The 21,243-nt window shown below is 44.3% G+C and overlaps 1 protein-coding gene across 1 annotated transcript; it reads left to right on the top strand.

The window, feature by feature from the left end:
- The first annotated feature begins 9,011 nt into the window (after positions 1 to 9,011).
- Positions 9,012 to 19,189, top strand: PAG12 (pregnancy-associated glycoprotein 12). The gene is given in 9 exon segments (NM_176622.1): positions 9,012 to 9,064; positions 11,398 to 11,539; positions 12,504 to 12,621; positions 12,759 to 12,877; positions 14,243 to 14,436; positions 15,380 to 15,496; positions 17,005 to 17,146; positions 17,232 to 17,330; positions 19,040 to 19,189. Coding segments are annotated over 9 exon segments (1,131 nt in total). The 3' UTR covers positions 19,187 to 19,189.
- The last annotated feature ends 2,054 nt before the right edge of the window (positions 19,190 to 21,243 follow it).

The following is a 21,243-nucleotide window of genomic DNA, read 5'->3' on the forward strand; positions in this document are numbered from 1 at the left end:
CTGGAACTCAACTCACAACCAGCTGAGACCCAGAGATGTCCAGCATTGTCCTGAGTGTCTGTCCTTTTTCTCCAAGCAGATCCATAAAGCAAAGTCCCCAAAGAACATGACTGGTTCACCCCCTCTCAAGGCACGCAAAGCTCCAATCTTTTTTGAGCATCAAAGAGGGAACAAGTCCCTTGATTACAGGCTTGTCTCAGTCCAAACCTCACTCAGGCAGGGGTTCCCTGAGGAAAGAGTAAGACAATGCGTCTAAGTTCTCAGGGGGCTGAACATGGAATGCTCCTTCTTGTGAATGCAGGTCCATGTGACCCAGTGTCTCAAGAGTCTGTGTTGTGTGAATGAGGAGTGGAAGCTCTGGGCCTGCTGAGCTGGGAGTCAGTCAGGCAGCATCTACATGACTGCTTCCTGAGGACACTTCAGCTGGGGCTTCCCCAGTGTGTCTGGAACCTAGCAGCTCCAGATAGTGCTTTCCTGCTGCTACAAGAAGACAGATCTTCTGATAGAATTGCAGCCAGACTTGAGGGGCAATGGGAAAGGAACTTCCACTCTGGTACCTGCAGACCTCTGAGAGCTGCCCAGCAGTGGATACAATTGAGCTTTATGTCATCTTTCCCTTCCTGGAGGTCTCCTATCCTGAGAACCAGAGTTTCTGGTTCCCAGGTCTTCACTAACTTACCTGCAGCCTTAGAGTGAGTCATACATCCCAGGATCTAGTTTCCCATCTCTTGGATGAGGGAAACTGGACTTGCTCCAGAACACTTGTTCCAGATGGAGGTTCAATGTCAATCAGTGGGCAAGTGGCTCAGAGGCACAAGTTACCGAGGATGCTGAGGCTGCGACTAGTGGCCAGGGGGCCGTGACTGCCTGCTGATGTCCATGAATCCTGGGCTCAGGACTGGGAGTGGAAGACAACTTAGCACACAGCTGCTGTGAGATGGAGGACTTTAGAGGCCTTGCCCATTGGAACTTACCACAATTTGGGTTCCCTGGGATGAGATCAGGTAGCTATAAGTCAGAAGTTATCGACTAGGAAGGTTGTAGTTTCCTCTGCAGAAACCTGAGTTGGGCTGATGAATTAACTCTCTGAAAGGAACTCTGGACAAAGACCTGCCAGGACTCTTAGATAAATTAGAAAGTATTTTAAATACTTGGATGACCTGCCATTTTGCTGCCCAGCTTGGGATGATGCCCATAGTTAGAGTGGAATCAAAGGGCCCCTGGGGGAAGCTGTCCCTCTCCCCATGACTCATTAACAGTGAGTATGGCTCTATCCCCTTCATGTCCAGAGCAGGAATTCCAGCAAGAAGAACATGACCTCCAGTAAGGTTAAACAGAAGGCTTGGGTGGACTTGGCTCTCTGGTTGGCACCATTCTTTGCCTAGTGCTTCTTTCCTCCTTCCTGGATACTGGGAAATCTATCCACATTTTGGATTCTGGGCTATGAACTCCTTGCTTTCCTTCTAATGGTCCACAAAGCCCCACTAGTGGCTCCCTCCCTACCCAGGCCCCCTCCCTCACTTGCAGATGACACTAAAGAAGAGAAAACCAGGGAGGGGGCTGCCCAGTTCATTCTTTCTAATTTTTCCCCATTCCTTCTACCTCAAGGCCCTGACCTGGCTCATTAGAGTATACAGCTGGATGAACAAGCAGTTTAGCAGGGGGGTGCAGATGGGGGTGAGGGTGGGGTTCTTGGCTGTGGGTGATGGTGATCAGATGACAGAAGAGCTGGATAGAGAGCATGTGGATTTTCAGCCACTCAATCTTTGGGGGGCCTACCTGAATCTGCTTTTCTGGGGCTCCTCAGGGTACCACTAAGACACAGCCTTCAAAATGCACGTTTTGGAAATTTATTACAAAACGATGTCAAACAAAACAGAAACAAGAAACAATAGTATCATGAACTCTGTATTTCATAATTTGGCATCAATAACTACAAAACTACTCTCTGAGTCCCATAGGTTGTCATAGAGCAGACACTAGAAGTGCAAGTCAAGGTGGTGGACAATCAGTTCCTGGTGATGACAATCTTCCTGACTTACATCAGTTCTCTCCTTTCTATGTTCTCACATGTGGTAGGGGAGGGGATGGAGGAAGAGGAAGAATAAGAGAAAAAAAACAGGGGAAGAGTTTAATCCCATAATGAGGGCCCCACTATCAAAAACCCATATCAATTTAATTACTTCCCAAAGACCCTACCTCCTAATACCAACAAATCGGGAGTTAGGATTCAACATCTGAATTGTGTGGAACACGATTCATCTATAGTAGCTATGCAGATCTCTTTTCAAATCAAGACAAATCCTCACTTAATTTCTTTCTTCTTTTACTATTTATTCATCTATGCTGAAGTATTTTAAGGAAAAGTTGACCATCTCACAAAATATAGACAACCACAATGTATTTTGTTCCAAATAAAATTAACATCAATAGAGTTTTGCCAAGAAAATGCACTGGTCATAGCAAACACCCTCTTCCAACAACACTAGAGAAGACTCTACACATGGACATCACAAGATGGTCAACACTGAAATCAGATTGATTATATTCTTTGCAGCCAAAGATGGAGAAGCTCTATACAGTCAACAAAAACAAGACCAGGAGCTGATTGTGGCTCAGATCATGAACTCCTTATTGCCAAATTCAGACTTAAATTGAAGAAAGTAGGGAAAACCACTAGACCATTCAGGTATTACCTAAATCAAATCCCTTATCATTATAAGTGGAAGTGAGAAATAGATTTTAGGGACTAGATCTGATACATAGAGTGCCTGATGAACTATGGATGGAGGTTCGTGACATTGTACAGGAGACAGGGATCAAGACCATCCCCATGGAAAAGAAATGCAAAAAAGCAAAATGGCTGTCTGGAGAGGCCTTACAAATAGCTGTGAAAAGAAGAGAAGTGAAAAGCAAAGGAGAAAAGGAAAGATATAAGCATCTAAATGCAGAGTTCCAAAGAATAGCAAGAAGAGATAAGAAAGCCTTACTCAGCGATCAGTGCAAAGAAATAGAGGAAAACAACAGAATGGGAAAGACTAGAGATCTTTTCAAGAAAATTAGAGATACCAAGGGAACATTTCATGCAAAGATGGGCTCGATAAAGGACAGAAATGGTATGGACCTAACAGAAGCAGAAGATATTAAGAAGAGGTGGCAAGAATACACAGAAGAACTGTACAAAAAAGATCTTCATGACCAAGATAATCACGATGGTGTGATCACTGACCTAGAGCCAGACATCCTGGAATGTGAAGTCAAGTGGGCCTTAGAAAGCATCACTATGAACAAAGCTAGTGGAGGTGATGGAATTCCAGTTGAGCTATTTCAAATCTTGAAAGATGATGCTGTGAAAGCGCTGCATTCAATATGCCAGCACATTTGGAAAACTCAGCAGTGGCCACAGGACTGGAAAAGGTCAGTTTTCATTCCAATCCCAAAGAAAGGCAATGCCAAAGAATGCTCAAACTACCACACAATTGCACTCATCTCACACGCTAGTAAAGTAATGCTCAAAATTCTACAAGCCAGGCTTCAGCAATACGTGAACCATGAACTTCCAGATGTTCAAGCTGGTTTTAGAAAAGGCAGAGGAACCAAAGATCAAATTGCCAACATTTGCTGGATCATGGAAAAAGCAAGAGAGTTCCAGAAAAACATCTATTTCTGCTTTATTGACTTTGCCAAAGCCTTTGACTGTGTGGATCCCAATAAACCATGGAAAATTCTGAAAGAGATGGGAATAGCAGACCACCTGACCTGCCTCTTGAGAAACCTATATGCTGGTCAGGAAGCAACAGTTTGAACTGGACATGGAACAACAGACTGGTTCCAAATAGGAAAAGGAGTACGTCAAGGCTGTATATTGTCACCCTGCTTATTTAACTTATATGCAGAGTACATTATGAGAAATGCTGGACTGGAAGAAACACAAGCTGGAATCCAGATTGCCGGGAGAAATATCAATAACCTCAGATTTGCAGATGACACCACCCTTATGGCAGAAAGTGAAGAGGAACTAAAAAGCCTCTTGATGAAAGTGAAGGAGGAGAGTGAAAAAGTTGGCTTAAAGCTCACCATTCAAAAAACTAAGATCTTGGCATTGGTCCCATCATTTCATGGGAAATAGATGGGGAAACAGTGGAGACAGTGTCAGATTTTTTTTTTTGGGCTCCAAAGTCACTGCAGATGGTGACTGCAGCCATGAAATTAAAAGATGCTTACTCCTTGGAAGGAAAGTTATGACCAACCTAGACAGCATGTTGAAAAACAGAGACATTACTTTTCTAACAAGGGTCTGTCTAGTCAAGGCTATAGTTTTTCCATTGGTCATGTATGGATGTGAGAGTTGGACTGTGAAGAAAGCTGAGTGCTGAAGAATTGATGCTTTTGAACTGTGGTGTTGGAGAAGACTCTTGAGAATCCCTTGGACTGCAAGGAGATCCAACCAGTCCATTCTGAAGGAGATCAGCCCTGGGATTTCTTTGGAAGGAATGATGCTGAAGCTGAAACTCCAGTACTTTGGCCACCTCATGCGAAGAGTTGACTCATTGGAAAAGACTTTCATGCTGGGAGGTATTGGGGGCAGGAGGAGAAGGGAACGACAGAGGGTGAAATGGTCTGGATGGCATCACTGACTCGATGGACGTGAGTCTTAGTGAACTCTAGGAGTTGGTGATGGACAGGGAGGCCTGGCATGCTGTGATTAATGGGGTTGCAAAGAGTCGGACACGACTGACTGAACTGAACTGATCCAGTCCATGTTCAAATTTCCCTGATTCTCTAAAAACAGATGTTTTTTCACAGTTTATTGAAAGAATGTACTCATATGTTTCACTTTTAAATTGTTCTCTTTTAAGACTAAATAACTGTCTCTCTCCCCAATTTTAAAGCCATTTATTTGTTAAAAAACTGGGAGGAAGTGGCGTGATTTGTCTTATAGAATGTCCCAAGTATTGGGTTTAGAGCAGGGATCCACAACGCCGGCACCAGGACCAATACCATTCCTTGGTCTATGGAGAACCAGGTCGCAGAGCAGGAGGTGAGCAGCAGGCCAGTGAGTGAGGCTTCCTCTGTATTTACAGCTGCTCCCCATCGCTCTCCCATCAGCCAGAGATGGGACAGTCTCATTCCAGGAAAACAAGCTCAGGGCTCCCACAGATTCTGCATTATGATGATCTGTATAATTATTTCATCACATATCCCAATGTAATAATAAAAGAAATAAAGTGCACAATAAGTGAAATATCTTTCAATCATCCCGAAATCATCTCCCTACCAACATTTGTGAAAAAATTGTCTTCCAGGAAACTAGCCCCTTGTGACAAAAGGTGGGGGAATGTAGGTTTAGAGAATTGCTTCTCTATATCTTTATCTGTGTTTTTCCTGGGAGACTGGTAGGTAGATCTAGACTTGAGGTCAAAATTTTTATTGGAATATTTCATATGCAGATATATATTTCTTATGGTGCTACTTAAAGAGTCTCACTATTTCTAGTTGCCTCACTTTGAGAGATGCTGAAATGCAGTGCCTTCTGATGTTGCCAGCTTCATGGATCCATTAAATACTCCCCTTAAGGCAATGGCACCCCACTCCTAGAAAATCCCATGGACGGAGGAGCCTGGTGGGCTGCAGTCCATGGGGTCGCTAGAGTCGGACACGACTGAGCGACTTCACTTTCACTTTTCACTTTCATGCATTGGAGAAGGAAATGGCAATCCACTCCAGTGTTCTTGCCTGGAGAATCCCAGGGAGGGGAAGCCTGGTTGGCTGCCGTCTATGGGGTCGCACAGAGTCGGACACGACTGAAGCGAAGTAGCAGCAGCAGCTACCTTTCATTTATGGTTTCAGCATCCATTGATGACCTTTGCCCAGATCCATTGTTTCATGAGGATGTTGCAAAATAGTGCTTTCCTGTTTCTACCACTCCTTCTGTTTTAATTTCTGGAATTCTTCAATAAAAATAAGATTCTTTTAACTGTTTGTAGTTACATGGAATCTGCTACATACCAATAAAAAGGCATAAATATTGATGACTATTTTCTTTCTCAGCGCTCAGAATGGTGTTAGTGCCCTAGCAATCTGTCACAGTGACAAATGAGATGTTGTCTACTAGTATTTTGAATTTCTGACTTTTTATACATTTAATTTGTTCTAGTTAATGGATGTAATGCTAAAATTATCCCAATTTTGGCTTCTTCATATGGATTCCTATACTTTCTGTCCAGTCCCCACTGGTCTTTGAAGTCCTTCAACTTTCCTCTCCTTCAAGAGTCCCAAGATTATACTGTGCACTTCTGCACCCAGTCCTGAAATCAGCCATCTGTTTAAGAATCCATGGATCCTCTGGTGGGAAATGCATTTAGAGGCTACATGTTAGACTTCAAGATAGTGATTGTTATCAAGCTGTCATTGCTTCTAAGGTTTTCAGTTGTCAGAGCAGGAAGTATAGACATTCTTTATTAAAAAAAAAAAAAGGAATGCAATTGATGGTACAAACTTATTCTTTCAATTCAAGTTTTAAAATTGCAGGGTTTTGCTTAAGCTTCTTTATTTTATGTAAAACTCTTTTCTCTAACCACTGAAATTTTTACCTCAGAACAACATCAGCATTAATTACTGACTCACTTTAACCTGTAACATACATATGATACTTTCACAATAAGAGAAGCAATATCACCAACAATAAGTTGTTAAATATAGCTTCAGATTTCTTTGTGTTTTTTGCTTCTGTTTTTCTTTTGGTTTGTTTTGTATGGGTCAGTATTTTTGTTTGTCTTTGTCCTTAGAAGATATTCCACTCTGCATGTAGAGTCATAATTTTGAATTTTACAGCAACTCAAGCAATGTTTTGATATGTACAGCCAATCACCAACTTGTTACAATTAGACTTATTAGTCTTTGTTCTCAATTTTGACACATGTGATTACTTTTTGATTCTGTAACACATTTTCATGGCTGCAAATCAAAGCATAAAACAAGAAAAATCTCAATTCCCTACCCCTCATCAATAAATTACATTTTAGTTGTTTTTGGCTAATTCTTTTACTCTTTCTAAATGAAATAGATATACATGTGTATAAGAAGCAACAAACTCTAAGAACTTTTTTGGACGCTCTTTTTTTAAAAAGCAAAATACACAGTTGACAATGTCACCCATTCCACTACTCCTTCATCCACATTATACCCCGGTGTTGGGATGACCTGTGTCTTGTTGCAGATTCCCCCATGGATGGTCACTTCAGGTATGTTGCTGATATTTTGCTTTTAAAAACAATGTGTAGTAGACAGCTTGTGCATATGGCTTTTTATGTTTTCACCAAAGTGTCATTGGGTAGATCCCTAGGAATAGAATTGCTGAGTTAAAGAGCAAATGTGTGTGTCATTTGTTAGATGCTATCATATTCCCTCTGTAGAGACTGAACCACCAAAACTGGATTTAAACAATTTGCAAAAATGAGGGTTATGACATTGTGCCCCATGTATACACACCTGGTGTCCAGACCAGGCCCCTGTTGTTGTATCCAAGGGACAATCCAGGATAGATCTCATGCAGGAATAGGCCCTGGGAGTCCTGGAAGAGCCAGGAAACACGATCGTCTTTCCTTCGGCTGTGGTAACAGTTTAACAGATAGCCCTGTTCATCTCAGTCTGGGTTGGAGCCCAGACTGGCGTGGTTTTCTTTGCCTTCTTTGATTGGTAAGATACTTCAAAATTATTTTTTCTTTGTTTTGTTTGGCAGTCAAAATTTTTCATGGCATGGACCCTACTGGAGACTTACATCAGACATATATCCATTTATCTTCAGCAAATTGGCATTATTAAGGTCATTGATTGATATGTCCCTGGTGATCTTTCTTTGTAAATAGAAAGAAAACTAAAATGTTTAATATACATTCAGTCTCATTTAAATCAACCAACTTGAATTAAATCCCTCTCTGTCCCCACTGCACTTCTACTTCTAGGCCAGAAATAAAACCTGCATAGACTGAAGGCTGAATCCAGCCCACTGTGGTGGAGATTTGGCTCCCACTATGTTTGAGGGGGATAAAAATTAGTTACTAACATTAAAATCATGAACTTGCACATAAATATCCAGACTTCTGACTTCTCTCGAAAACTTGGCCAACTGACCCACTTTCCAGTATGGCTGAAGTGGAGGAGAGGCTCCCAGTGGAAAGGCATGTGCTGCCCAGTGTTGAGCACGGCTGCCTAGGCTTTGTATCATTTCTCTTGCCTCCTGGACCCTGAGTTTGTGAGAACTAGACTGATAGCTTGATTAAGATAAATACCACTTGTGTCTTGATCAACTTTGACTTTCCACCATCTAACTCAGACACCAGCACACATGTCTTCCTTGTAGGTTTGTTGGACGATATAAAATATCTTGTGGATGCATATGGCACTTCTTCCAATACTGAAATCATGCAATTGAAATACTGCTCTGCCCTAAATCTTTGATGCAGATTGACATAATAGGTGCCCCTGATCTCTGCCATTAGACCCACTACCTAAAGCCACTCATATGTCCTTGGGCTGCCTCTCAAGCCTTCACTTTTCCATTTGACCTCTTTTCCTCCTAGCAATCAGCTCTCCAATGAGGACAGCAAACCATACCTCATGAAGTGGCAAAGCAGACCATGTGAGATCATGAATGTCTAGCATGGCCCCTAGTACTCATTTTTATGGTGTTCTTAGCAGTTATTTTCTCCAAGTTGGCAAGTTTCTCCACTCCTTAGATGTCCATGCACTTCATTTTGGTTTTCCAGCCAAGCCTCAAGGAAGAGATGACCGTAGAAGTCTCTGTATTCTGATAATTTTCTAAGATCATTCACCAAAGACAAGGATGGAGATAAAAATTTTATCAAGAACTTTGTATTTTTATCAGATCCATTAGTGCCCTAAAGCGGACAATTAGGGCAGGTTAGAGCACATATAACTAGAAGCTCCTGGTCACCACTGCGTGCTAAGGAACTAAAGCTTCCCTGAGTACTTGGAGCCAGGAAAGAAGCATGAAGTGGCTTGTGCTCCTCGGGCTGGTGGCCCTCTCAGAGTGCATAGTCATGTAAGTATGGGGACTGTAAGTGGCATCATCTTCCTTTCTGGGTTAGAAAGAAATAGAATATTTCCCTGATAGTCTTAAAGTTCAACTCTTACTTATTGATAAGCACCTTTCTATAGGTACTTATCCTTGCTTCTTTAGCCTTGGGCTTCCCAGGTGGTGCTATTGGTAAAGGACCCCTGCAAATATAGGAGATGTAAGAGATGCGGGTTTGATCCCTGGGTCGGGAAGATCCCCTGGAGAAGGACATGGCAACCCACTTCAATATTTTTGCTTGGAGAATCCCACGGGCAGAGGAGCCTGGCAGGCTGTGGTCCATTGGGTCATATAGAGTTGGACAGGACTGAAGGGGCTTAGCATGCATGCATGCGCCTTGCTATAGAAACTGTGGGTCCCTGGGTCAAGGTACAGGTTTGCATGGTTGCACAACTCTTGGAACACCATCATGTGGTGACCTGCTGAAAATGGGACTCCTTGTAATTGCAACCTGTACAAATGTATGTGTGGTCCTGTGGAATAGCATTTTTCTACATTTTATTCTAGGTGTCCTCTCTGTTCTCTCTCTACTTCAGTGTGTATATGTCTATGTCTGCATCTCTGCTTCTCTCTCATTTATCTCTCCATCTCTTTGGAAGTCTCTGTGAGTGCAGATCTGAGAGGATAATAGGCAGGAAGGCCAGGGGTCTCCAAACGGACAAAATAGCTTGCAAGTGTCAGACATTTTTATCTCTCAAGCAGCAGGAGGAAACCAATTAATGATATATTTTTCTTTCTCTATACAAATTTAAAAGGAGGTTTCTCTTAAAATACTGTGTTGCCATAATGACACTTGGTTTTACCTAAAGTTAACTATTCTCAAACATTGAGATAACCAATGCATTTTTCTTATGGACATGTTTGACTTAAGCTATGCTAATGTGCTATGCATTTACCCCAAACTCTGTCTTCAAGTCGGTTCCGCCTCATGGCTTAGAACCTACTTGACGAACCAGCATGTTATACTCAGATATTGTTCTCCTAATCTATGTAAATAAAACTATTTGTATGGTAATCTGTGCTACAAGACTCAAGTTAATCATTTTATGGCCCAGGATGAACATTTGATGCCAAGATTATCCCAAAATTCATCTTATGGGTGAGGGGCCTGGTGCCATTCTGAGTTTTAAGATATTCCTTTCTTTCATTAACCGACTGCTAGTGGAGAAGGCAATGGCAACCCACTCCAGTACTCTTGCCTGGAAAATCCCATGGACGGAGGAGCCTGGTAGGCTGCAGTCCAGGGGGTCTCGAAGAGTCAGACACGACTGAGTGACTTCACTTTACTTTTCACTTTCACGCACTGGAGAAGGAAATGGCAACCCACTCCAGTGTTCTTGCCTGGAGAATCCCAGGGATGGCAGAGCCTGGTGGGCTGCCATCTATGGGGTCTCACAGAGTTGGACATGACTGAAGTGACTTAGCAGCAGTGACTATACAACATCCAGCTGAAGACTAGCAGGGGGGTACTCTTTCTGCCCTCTTCTGATGCCTATGTCAGAAGCTTTCCCTGTCTCCTTTATACTTTAATAAAACCTTATTACACAAAGCTCTGAGTGATCAAACCTCATATCTGGCCCCGGATTGAATTCTTCTCCTCTGGAGGCCAAGAATCCCGGCCATCTTTTAATTCAGCAACAATCTTTCACATCTCTCCATGTTGTTTTTCCTTCTTTTAATGTTTCAGTTTTGACTCATCCTTGCTTCTTTAGCCTCTTAATTTCCCTAATTTGTTTCCTATCTCCCAGATTCTTCTCTCAATTCTCTGTTCCATTTCTATTGGAGGAAGATAGGGAGAGCTACTTCTTTGTTATTTTACATCTCACAAACAGTGTGACTACATCCAAGTGACAAACTACTTGAATTTCAGATTTCTTCCCTGTACAAATAAGATAATGGTTCTCTTCTAGAACCTTCCTCCCTGAGCTTCCTTGAGAAGGATATAGAGGGATGGCAATGGCAATACTAATGGTTGTCATTATTGAGATTTAAGATGTATCAGATACATGATATCCATCACTTCACTTATCTCCCAAATTTTCTATATGGCGGGGGATCATTAAATTCCACCTTTTTACCCAGGGGTAAGCTGAGAATCCAAATGGTCTTACCCAATGTTACACAACAGAACCTGTATTCAAACCTACGTCCTTGCCATGGTGTTTGCATGGCATTCCGATGATACGGTGACACTCATAAAAACGCTTGGAAAATACACAGTGTATTACAATGACAGTTATACCTTAACAAGGATAGCTAATTGTATCTTCTCTGTTTCTTTTCCTAATCCTCCGTGAAAGTTTGCCTCTAAGGAAAATGAAGACCTTGCGAGAAACCCTGAGGGAAAAAAACTTGCTGAACAATTTCCTGGAGGAACGAGCTTACAGACTGTCCAAGAGAGACTCCAAAATAACTATTCACCCCCTTAAGAACTATCTGGATGTGAGTTTATTGGGAGGATGGCTCTCACAGCGCCCCCTGGTGCTCTGGCCTAGCACTGTGGTTCTTCCGGAAGTAGCAGGTGGGATGTTGGGGCTGGGGCTCCTGCAGGAGTCAGAAACACTGAGGCACAGGGACCCCATTCCAGAGGAGAAGGCACTCTCATCCACAACTCTTGGTCTGTGGTGACTGGGCCCAGCAATGACCAGGTGGCAGGTAAACACCCATTTCTGTGTCAAAGATGTGTCATAAGTTTGAGGGAGATTGTTCCTTCTGAACTAAGTGAACCACTCAGTTACAGATGAAGGGTGAGCCATCTCCAGTCAAAAGATAAAGCCAACTGCAAAGCAAGTGTGCATCCCCAGGCAGAGGAATTCAGCTTCCACAGATGCAAGAATAACAGCAGGAAAAAGTTACTGAATCCTTATTCTGCATAAGGCCATAAGAATCTAACACTGTGGTTATTGTTATTAGATTAGAAAAAAGGGTATGTTTTGTCTTCAAAATTGTGCAGGCTAGCCTGAGAGAAAGGCAAAGAGTAAATATATGTCAAATGAAAGGGTCACCTGTGTGGTGTTGATTGGATGTTGTCTGAGTTTAGAGGGAGTGGCTGGGATTGATCAAGGAGGACCTCCTGGAGAAGGGTGTGCTCAGACTGGGTTTGAAGAGGAGACTAGAGAGCTTCTCAAATGAAGGCATCAGGACTTCCTTGGAGGTCCATTGCTTATGACTCTGGGCTTCGAATGCAGGAGGTAATTTTTCAACCCCTGGTCATAGAGTGAATATCCCGCATATCACATAGTGCAGGAAAAAGTATCAAATGCAGGCACCTCTGAGAACAAAGGCTGTGAGCTGCATGGTGATTGGAAAGTGATCTCAGGAGACATGTGACACCCAGAGGGAGGCAGAAGTGTGGAAATCGAGGGGAGCCAGATCTGCACTAACCTACCCTTCCTGGTCCCCATAGATGGCCTACGTGGGTAATATCACCATTGGAACACCCCCTCAGGAGTTCCGGGTCGTCTTTGACACAGGCTCAGCTGACTTGTGGGTGCCTTCCATCAGCTGTGTCAGTCCAGCCTGTTGTGAGTACAAACACTGCCCCCCCTCAAATCAACCCATCTTTTACTTGCCCTCTCCACCCTTCTCCACCCTTCTCTCCACCCTGAATCTCCCTCTCCACCCTTGGCACCTGACTGACACTCATCTCTTGTGTCTGCAGATACACACAAAACCTTCAATCTTCACAATTCTTCCAGCTTCGGGCAAACACACCAGCCTATTAGCATCTCCTATGGACCTGGGATAATTCAGGGATTTCTTGGCTCTGACACCGTTCGGGTAATGTGGAAACAAAAGCTGAGTCAGGACTGACTATGGAGTGACCACTGCTTACAAAACAGATACAGGACAAGCTGGCAGGACCATCCTACCCTAACTCCCATAGATATTGGCCTCTTACCCACAGGATCCTGTCCCTGGGGAGACAGTTTCCATAGTGACACACAAACAAATGGATTAGCTAACACAGAGAGGGGCTTGGGCTGTGGACTTGCAGCTCCTCTGCCCATGAGCAGCTCAGGGTTCATTTTGCTGGGAGCCAGAAGAGGGGGGAAAAAGCACCAACTTTTATATTCTCAGACTGTGCCAGGCACTTTCGTGGTAATAACTTGTTTAAACCTGCAACAACCCCACACAGCAGGTGCGTTGACTAGCTAATGATACAGATGAGGAAACAGATGCAGACAGCAAGGGCTTGCTGAGGTCACAGGTGTGGTAAGCGGTGGAGCTGGGCTGGCTTGTCAGAACTGAAGCTGGTGGTGGGTATTTGGGGAAAGGATAAAACTGATCTGGGGACCCTGGGTGCAGTCAAGCACTTCAGGTATGCAGGGTGGATAATCAGGAGGCCAGAGATGTAGGTGGGCCTAAGTGTGTTCTTAACGTATGGGGCCTTTGGGAGTCTAATAAAACCTATAGCCTCCTTCCCCCTAGTGCCTGAGTAGTTCACCTTTCTCTTTCTCTCTCTCTCTCATACACACTCACACAAACACACATATACCCCCAAAAGGGTATTTCCCAGGCAGTAATTTCATAAGAACCCTGCCAGAAACATTGTATAATAGACTTCTGTCTTTCTGGGCAGATGCAGAATCCAAAATACATTACCATCAATTTACTCCATTTCTGTCATCAGTTCAGAGAGATGCCAGAGAAGGCTCTCCTGCTCTTTACTCATTTTGTCCACAAGGGGACACCACTGGGTCCTGGCCAGACTCAGTTGCCCCACCTGTACAAGAAGGCATGAGGCCAATTTGACTCACTCAGATGGTGTTTTTCACAGGAGCAGATATTTTATTTTATTTATTTATTTTAATTGGAGGCTAATTACTTTACAGTATTGTAATGGTTTTTGCCATACATTGACATGAATCAGTCATGGGTGTTCCTGTGTTCCCCAACCTGAGACCCACTCCCCATCCCATCCCTCAGAATCATGCCAGTGCACCAGCCCTGAGTACCCTGTCTAAATCCACAGACCACATAAATGGAACCCAAATTCCCCTCCAGGCTAGGTCTAAAAATCTGAGGTCTACCGAGGACACACAAAGACCTCAGATCTCTGCAGTGCTAATGGCATCTCTTCCTCAGCCCAAGCCTAGACCCACTTAACAAAACTTTATGTGGGAACACTCTTCTCGCCCACAGATCGGGAACCTTGTTAGCCTTAAACAGTCGTTTGGCCTAAGCCAGGAGGAATATGGGTTTGATGGTGCACCCTTTGATGGCGTCCTGGGCTTGACCTACCCCTCCATCAGCATCAAAGGTATCATCCCCATCTTTGACAACTTGTGGTCGCAAGGTGCCTTTTCTGAGCCTGTCTTTGCCTTCTACTTGAACACGTAAGTCTGAGCTGGACAGTCCCTCTCCAAATTAGTTATAAGATGCTTTCATTTGTATGAAAATTATGCAACAATTGATACAGAAGTATGCTGAGAGATGATCTAACCCAGGAAAACTATGGCCCCAGGGCCCCACCTGGGTTCACCACTGGGGTGAAAAAAATAAATTTATTTATTTATAAATAAAGTTTTATTGGTATACAATCAGGCTCCTGGATGCAAGAGCTGGGGCTTGGAGTAGGGGGTGAGCGAAAAGGAAAACTAATGCAAGGTGTCAGGATACAAGTTGGAAGAAAAGGCAACAGGATTTGCTGATGAATTTGACATGGAAGGAAAGAGAGGGATGGTGGAAATCTTTCCTTCCTCATGAACATTTCACTGGGCACCCAGGACCAGCTAAACAATTTTCAGGAGTCAGTGCAAAATGAAAGAGTGGGACCCAAAACAAAAGTGTGGGATTTCTTTTTCAACAACTATTGGGAATTTCAAGACAGGGAGAGCAGAGGTGGGGGCCCTGCTGAGTGTGGGGCCCAATGGACAGCACAGGTCACAGGCCAGTGAAGCCAACCCTGAATGACTTGAAGCCACACCCTTGGTCTTTTCAGGCCTTGGTTTTTCTGAAAAAATACAGACTGTACAAGGGGGAAGCCAAAAGCCTTCAGCACACTGCCCTCTGAGAGTATCTGACCACTCAGGTCGCAGGAGGTCCAGGGCCTCTTCTGAAGACTGAGTGGATAGAGACCTGCTAGGTGGCCCAGGTTCTAACCTCCTCTGTGCCACTCATTAGCCAGCGACCAACCTCAGTCTGGTTCTCAATTGCTCCTAGACTCGATTTCTGCATCTGTACATGGGGCCTTATTAGGGCCTTGATGGGTGGACAAGCACAACTCTCAGACAGTGCTGTTGTTACTGTCCTCAAAGGATCCCCGCCCCATCTCTATAGATGCAAGCCGGAGGGCAGTGTGGTGATGTTTGGTGGAGTGGACCACCGCTACTACAAGGGAGAGCTCAACTGGATACCAGTGTCCCAAACTCGCTACTGGCAGATAAGCATGAACCGGTAAGCCTCTCACTCTGAGGATCACCCCAAGTGATGCTCCCATATCTGTACATGGACACAGACAAACACACAAATGCACTACCAGACACACAATTAACCGACATACACACCAACCACTACGACACAGACAGACACACAGGCACACATACAAAGACACTAGTAGGCACATATAAAGATGCATAACCAGCCAGAGACACACAAGTACACACACAGAGCCACATATGAATACACATAAACACAGAAACACAAAGATACACAAATCACCCATGGGTTCATAATCACTCCAGGCCTCCTGCCCAGGGCTCTGAACAGGGTCCATCACAGGGTCCAGAGAGGCCTGTGCGCTGTGGGAGGACTGCACCCCTGAGTGTGAGGTGGGGAGCATGGTTATAGGACTTTACAGTGTGATGAAAAGAGGATCAGGGAAAATTTCCTCAGCCTGAACAGAGCTGTGATAACATGACCAACTGTCGAGGGCTACATGGGACCAAGGAAGTTAGTACAGATAAATGTCAGGTTAAAAACAGGGAAAGTCCTGAAGAAATGGGGAAAACTGGTCTCCTTAGGGAGAAGCTAGCCAGCAGTGGAGAGAGGTTGGCCACAGTCTTGGGACCCAAAAGCGACTCATAAAAAGAGACACCCCACGTCCCTAGGCACACATGGGGCAGGGGTTATAACTGAGAGAATCAGGAAGGTGGGATCCAAGAGTGGCTTGAAAAGAAGAGGTAATCATTGATGAGATTCTGTGTTTGACCCTCAGATAAAAGCTTACTGGTCCATTGAGGTTCTGTGTCTAGTTAGGTATCACCTGGTCAGGGTCTCAGGGTCTGAGCCCAGTGAGGGGTTGCTGCTCAGAGACATCCCCTCCCAGGGCAGCAGGTCTCCCCCACCCCTATGAGAATCTGCTGCCGCAGGAACCTCCATCTTTACTGTGTGTTTGTCCCATTGTTGGTGAGACATCAGATATACCTCTCTGGATGGTCTTCATTCATTATTTTCACAGTCTTCATTCACTCATTCAACAGACAAGCATTGTGCATCCACTGTGTGCCAGGCACTTTAGGGATGTGATGAGAATAAAACTCGTCCTCACATCTAAGAAGGCAAATGTACAAGAAATGACACACACACAGAGTGAATTGTCACTTTGGTACATACTAGACATGAGGAAGGGTCTACAGATAGTGATGAAGACAGGAGACTGATATACACTGGGGGAAAGACTTCCCTGGAACCATGACAGTTAAGCTGGAATCTGGAAGATGAGGAGAAATTAGCTAGTCAGAGGGGAGGGGGCTCTTCTAGGAAGGAAGCATGTGTCAAGGTATTAAAGAGCCTGGTGTATTCAAGTGCTGCATTCACGCATGTCAAGGAAGGTGCTGTGATAAGAGCAAAGGAAAAGTCAGGGCAAGAGATGAAGCTCTGGTCAGGAGACAGTCAGGGAGGGGGCAGCTGTGAAGGAGCTTTCTGTATGACCCTGATGCCCGCTTTGTCCTACTGTCTCTCAGCATCAGCATGAACGGGAATGTTACTGCTTGTTCTCGTGGATGTCAGGCCCTTTTGGACACCAGGACATCAATGATCCATGGCCCAACAAGACTGATCACCAACATCCACAAGCTCATGAACGCCAGGCACCAGGGTTCGGAGGTAAAGGGTCATGCTACAGGGTCACTTCCAGTCTCCCCACATAATAAGGATCCTCTGGGCCAACCTGTCTCCTTCTCTCTAACAGTATGTGGTTTCATGTGATGCCGTCAAGACCCTGCCTCCTGTCATCTTCAACATCAATGGCATTGACTATCCACTGCCCCCTCAAGCCTACATCACCAAGGTGAGGGGCCATCCCTGAGGGTTTGTTCTCTAAATTGGGGTTTGCAGGAACTCTTGGGCTACTGCTGGGAGGAGGGCACCCTCTGCAGGCCAAACCACACCATTGCAGATGCTGCTGATCCACTATGGCTAGGCCAGCACCTCCACAAAATCAACCACTTGAGAGTAGAGGACAGTCTGGGACATCCATCCTCCTGAAATAAATGTGGAGACACCACTCCATGATGACATAGTGGGAGTCACAAGGAGAGGGGAAACACTAAGGGCCTCTGCTCTCATAGATCTTCAGTTCAACTAGACCCCTCAGATGCAGGAACTCAGAAAGTCAGCTCTAGGGATCCCTAAAATAGGACATGTGACAAGGGGGGTTGGCTGGTGGCAGTCCCTGTGTGCTCCCACCATAATGATTAACAGTCTCCCTTTCCTTATTGAAATTGTCCCGGTTACAATAAATTACATGGCTACCTTAGACCTTGACTGCAACTTCCCCTTGCTAAGTCCCAGTTTCCCCTCTGTGAGTCAGGCTACCTGACCCCTCTATGGGGAGGTTGGATGCTAAGGTGATTAAAGGGTACACAGTGACTGCTCAGCCCTGACACAGGGTGGAGGCTTCACGTCAGCTCCCTGTGGGAGTTCAGAGCAGGCTGTTGGGCTCAAAGAAGGCTTTGAGGAAGAGAGGGAATTGCAGTAATTCTAAAACCCCTGACTCATGGCACCATAGGGAGGTCTGCTTGGGTCTAGGCAAATCTGCCCTGGGTTCCATGCAAATGGCACCCCACAGTGCTCTGCAAAGGGACCCTGGGACTTATTAGGGGTGTTGAGGACTATGGACCAACGGGTGGGGATGGAGACCAGAATAAGTCACCCAGCCAAGCCTGGAGTGGCCAAAGGCTGAATGTGGGTCCAAACAGGCTTTTCAGAGGGGCTGAGCAAAGGCTTAAAGAATGTGTTGTGAGCGCTGCTTTGAATGTATTTAACATGTATAACCAACAGTGAGCTACTGTATAGCACAGGGAACACTGCTCAATCTAAGGTGGCAGCCTGGATGGGAGGGGTGTCTCTGGGACAAGGATACATGTGTATGTATGACTGAGTCCCTTTACTGTCCACCTGAAACTTCAAATACCGTTAGTTAGCTATACTCCAAAACAAAATTAAAAGTTAAAAAGAACCAGTTTTGGGGACGCAGGAGAACAGACATTCTCTGCAGAGAAAACAAGGAGCACGGGTCAGAAGGAAAGAAACAATATGAGGAGAACTAGGAGAAACTCTCTTCTTCTTTTCTTAAAAAACTGTATTGCAGTATAGCTGATCTTCAGCGTTGCCTTAAGTTCTGCTGCACAGCTAAGTGATTTAGCTGTACATATACAAATATATATATTCTTTTTCATTAGTTAGTCAATAAATATTGAATACAGTTCCTTGCTCTAGAAGTAGGACTTTGTTGCTTATCATTCTTCTGTATATTACTTTGCATCTGATCATTCCAAACTCCCAATCCTCCCCTCCCCACACTCCTGCCATATTGCAACCACATGTCATGGCCCTTTTTGGTTTTGGATGAACCCTCATATCCCCAGCTGCTGAGAAAATCACCTGATACTTACCAAAAGAGGGAAATAAAACCAAGAAGTATGCCAGGTCTGGATATTGAGGAGGGAGTCGCAGTAAGCACACAGGCTGACTGGTATGTCTCTCTAACTCCCCAAGGCTCAAAACTTCTGCCTTAGCATCTTTCATGGGGGCACAGAAACTAGCTCTCCAGAGACCTGGATCCTGGGTGGCGTCTTCCTGAGACAGTACTTCTCAGTTTTTGATCGAAGAAATGACAGGATTGGCCTGGCTCTGGCAGTGTAAATGCTTGGACTCGTTCAGGAATCAATCAGGCTGCTCCTAACACACACTCACTCACACTAGGGCACTCCTGCCCAGCGATGCTGGTGAACTGTGTTTGGTGCTCTGCAAACTCTATTCTCAGTAAAGAATAAAATGTTTCACTCTTAATGGTGCTAAAACAAATGGGTGCCTCTTTTTGGATCTGGCAGGTGCGTCATAATCAGGGAGGATCTAGAACCAAGTTTGAACCACAAGTGAGAGGAGCTCAACTCCAGCTGGTTTCAAGGAAAGGGGAGACTTTTCAGAAGGACACTGGAAATCATGTACATAGGAACCAGAGCAGATAGAAAGATCTCAGTGACTGGACCCAAGAAATCAGAAGTCATCAGTTCTCTCTTTCTCACCCTCGCTCTTTCCCCTCTCTCTTCTTTGATTGTCTTAGCCTGACAGCTTTCTTCCTTAAGGCTTCTACACCTAGTGAGGGAGACCAGAGCTACCTGCCCTAGGGTTTTATATCCCTAAGGCATCTAACCCATTAGGAAAGAAGCTCAGAGACCTGAGGGTTCAAGGGAGTGCTCTGACTAGTCCACCTCAGATCACATGTCCGTATGGTATCTCCAATTTTCTTGAAGAGATGTCTTGTCTTTGCAATTCTATTGTTTACCTCTATTTCTTGCACTGTTCACTTAAGAAGGCTTTCTTATCTCTCCTTGCTCTTCTCTGGAAGTATGCATTCCTTTGGTTTTAACTTTCTCTTTTCTGTTTGCTTTCACTTCTCTTCTTTTCTCAGCTATTTGTAGCCATCCTCAGATAATCAACCACTTTGCCTTCTTGCATTTCTGTGTCTTGGGAATGGTTTGATCACTGTCAAACTTCCATCATTAGCTCTTCAGGCACCCTGTCTACCAGATTTAATCCCTTGAATCTATTTGTCACCTCCACTGTATAACCATAAGGGATTTTATTTAGGTGATGCTTGAATGGTCTAGTTGTTTTCCCCATTTTCTTCATTTTAAGCCTGGATATTGCTTGCTTCTGCCTTCACAATTAGTGGCAGGTCACCACCCTCTGTCCCTGGTGGGAGCAGAGCGAAACCACACAATTTGGGAACTGATGTCCTGAGTTTGCACGTTGGCTCCTCATATCCCTAGTTGTGGGGCCTTGATCAAGTCCCTTAACCTGTTTCCTCATGAGGAAAGTGGGCATCACGATGATAATTCCACCTTGGAGAATGTATGTGTGCCTGGGAGGAGCAAGTAGCCCTGAGAAAGCTTTTTGAATTCCTGAGTCTGGAGCAAATATGAATTATTCTGCCTCTTGGGGTGGCAATCTTCTGTTTAGAGGCAACTCCTGCCACCCACAGGGCTCAATACTGAGTTATCAAAATGACTGCTGTTTCTGAACCATGATGGGAACTCTGACTGAGCCAGCACTTCTGTTTGCCTGGCTCCACCGGGAGCTAAAGAGCTGGCTTCACTTACTCCCCTCCTCAGCTTGTACAGTAGTTGATGGTGAAATGTTTTCTTTACTTGAAGAATTTCATGAATTAAATCAGAAGAAATGTTAGAATCAGGAAACCACTATTTGCAACAGCTTCATGAAACAATGGATCTAGGACAAGGTCATCAATGGATGCTAAAACCATTAGATGAAATGTTAAAGGGGAAGTTTATAATGGATGCAAGAGGTTGGCAACTCAGGACCCACTGCATCTATGTATCAATCAAAGTGGGGCAACTAGAAATTATGAGTCTCTTGGAGTGGTGCCTTAAGAAATATATGGAACAACATATGAAATATTCCAATAAAATTTGCTGAACTCAAGTCTGGATCTAAATACCAGTTTTCAGGGAAGTACATAGATAAAGGAACAGGGAAGTAATCCTCTAAGCCAGTGGACCCCAACTTTATCAGCCCTAGGGACTGGTTTCCTGAAAGACAATTTTTCCACAGGCCAGAGTGAAGGGATTATTTCAGGATGAATTAAGGGCATTATATTTATTGTGTACTTTATTTGTATTATTATTACATTGTGATATATAATGAAATAATTAGACAGCTGTCCACAAGGCAGAAAT

The sequence above is a fragment of the Bos taurus genome, chromosome 29 (genome assembly GCF_002263795.3).
Source record: "Bos taurus isolate L1 Dominette 01449 registration number 42190680 breed Hereford chromosome 29, ARS-UCD2.0, whole genome shotgun sequence".
Taxonomy (NCBI): Eukaryota; Metazoa; Chordata; class Mammalia; order Artiodactyla; family Bovidae; genus Bos; species Bos taurus.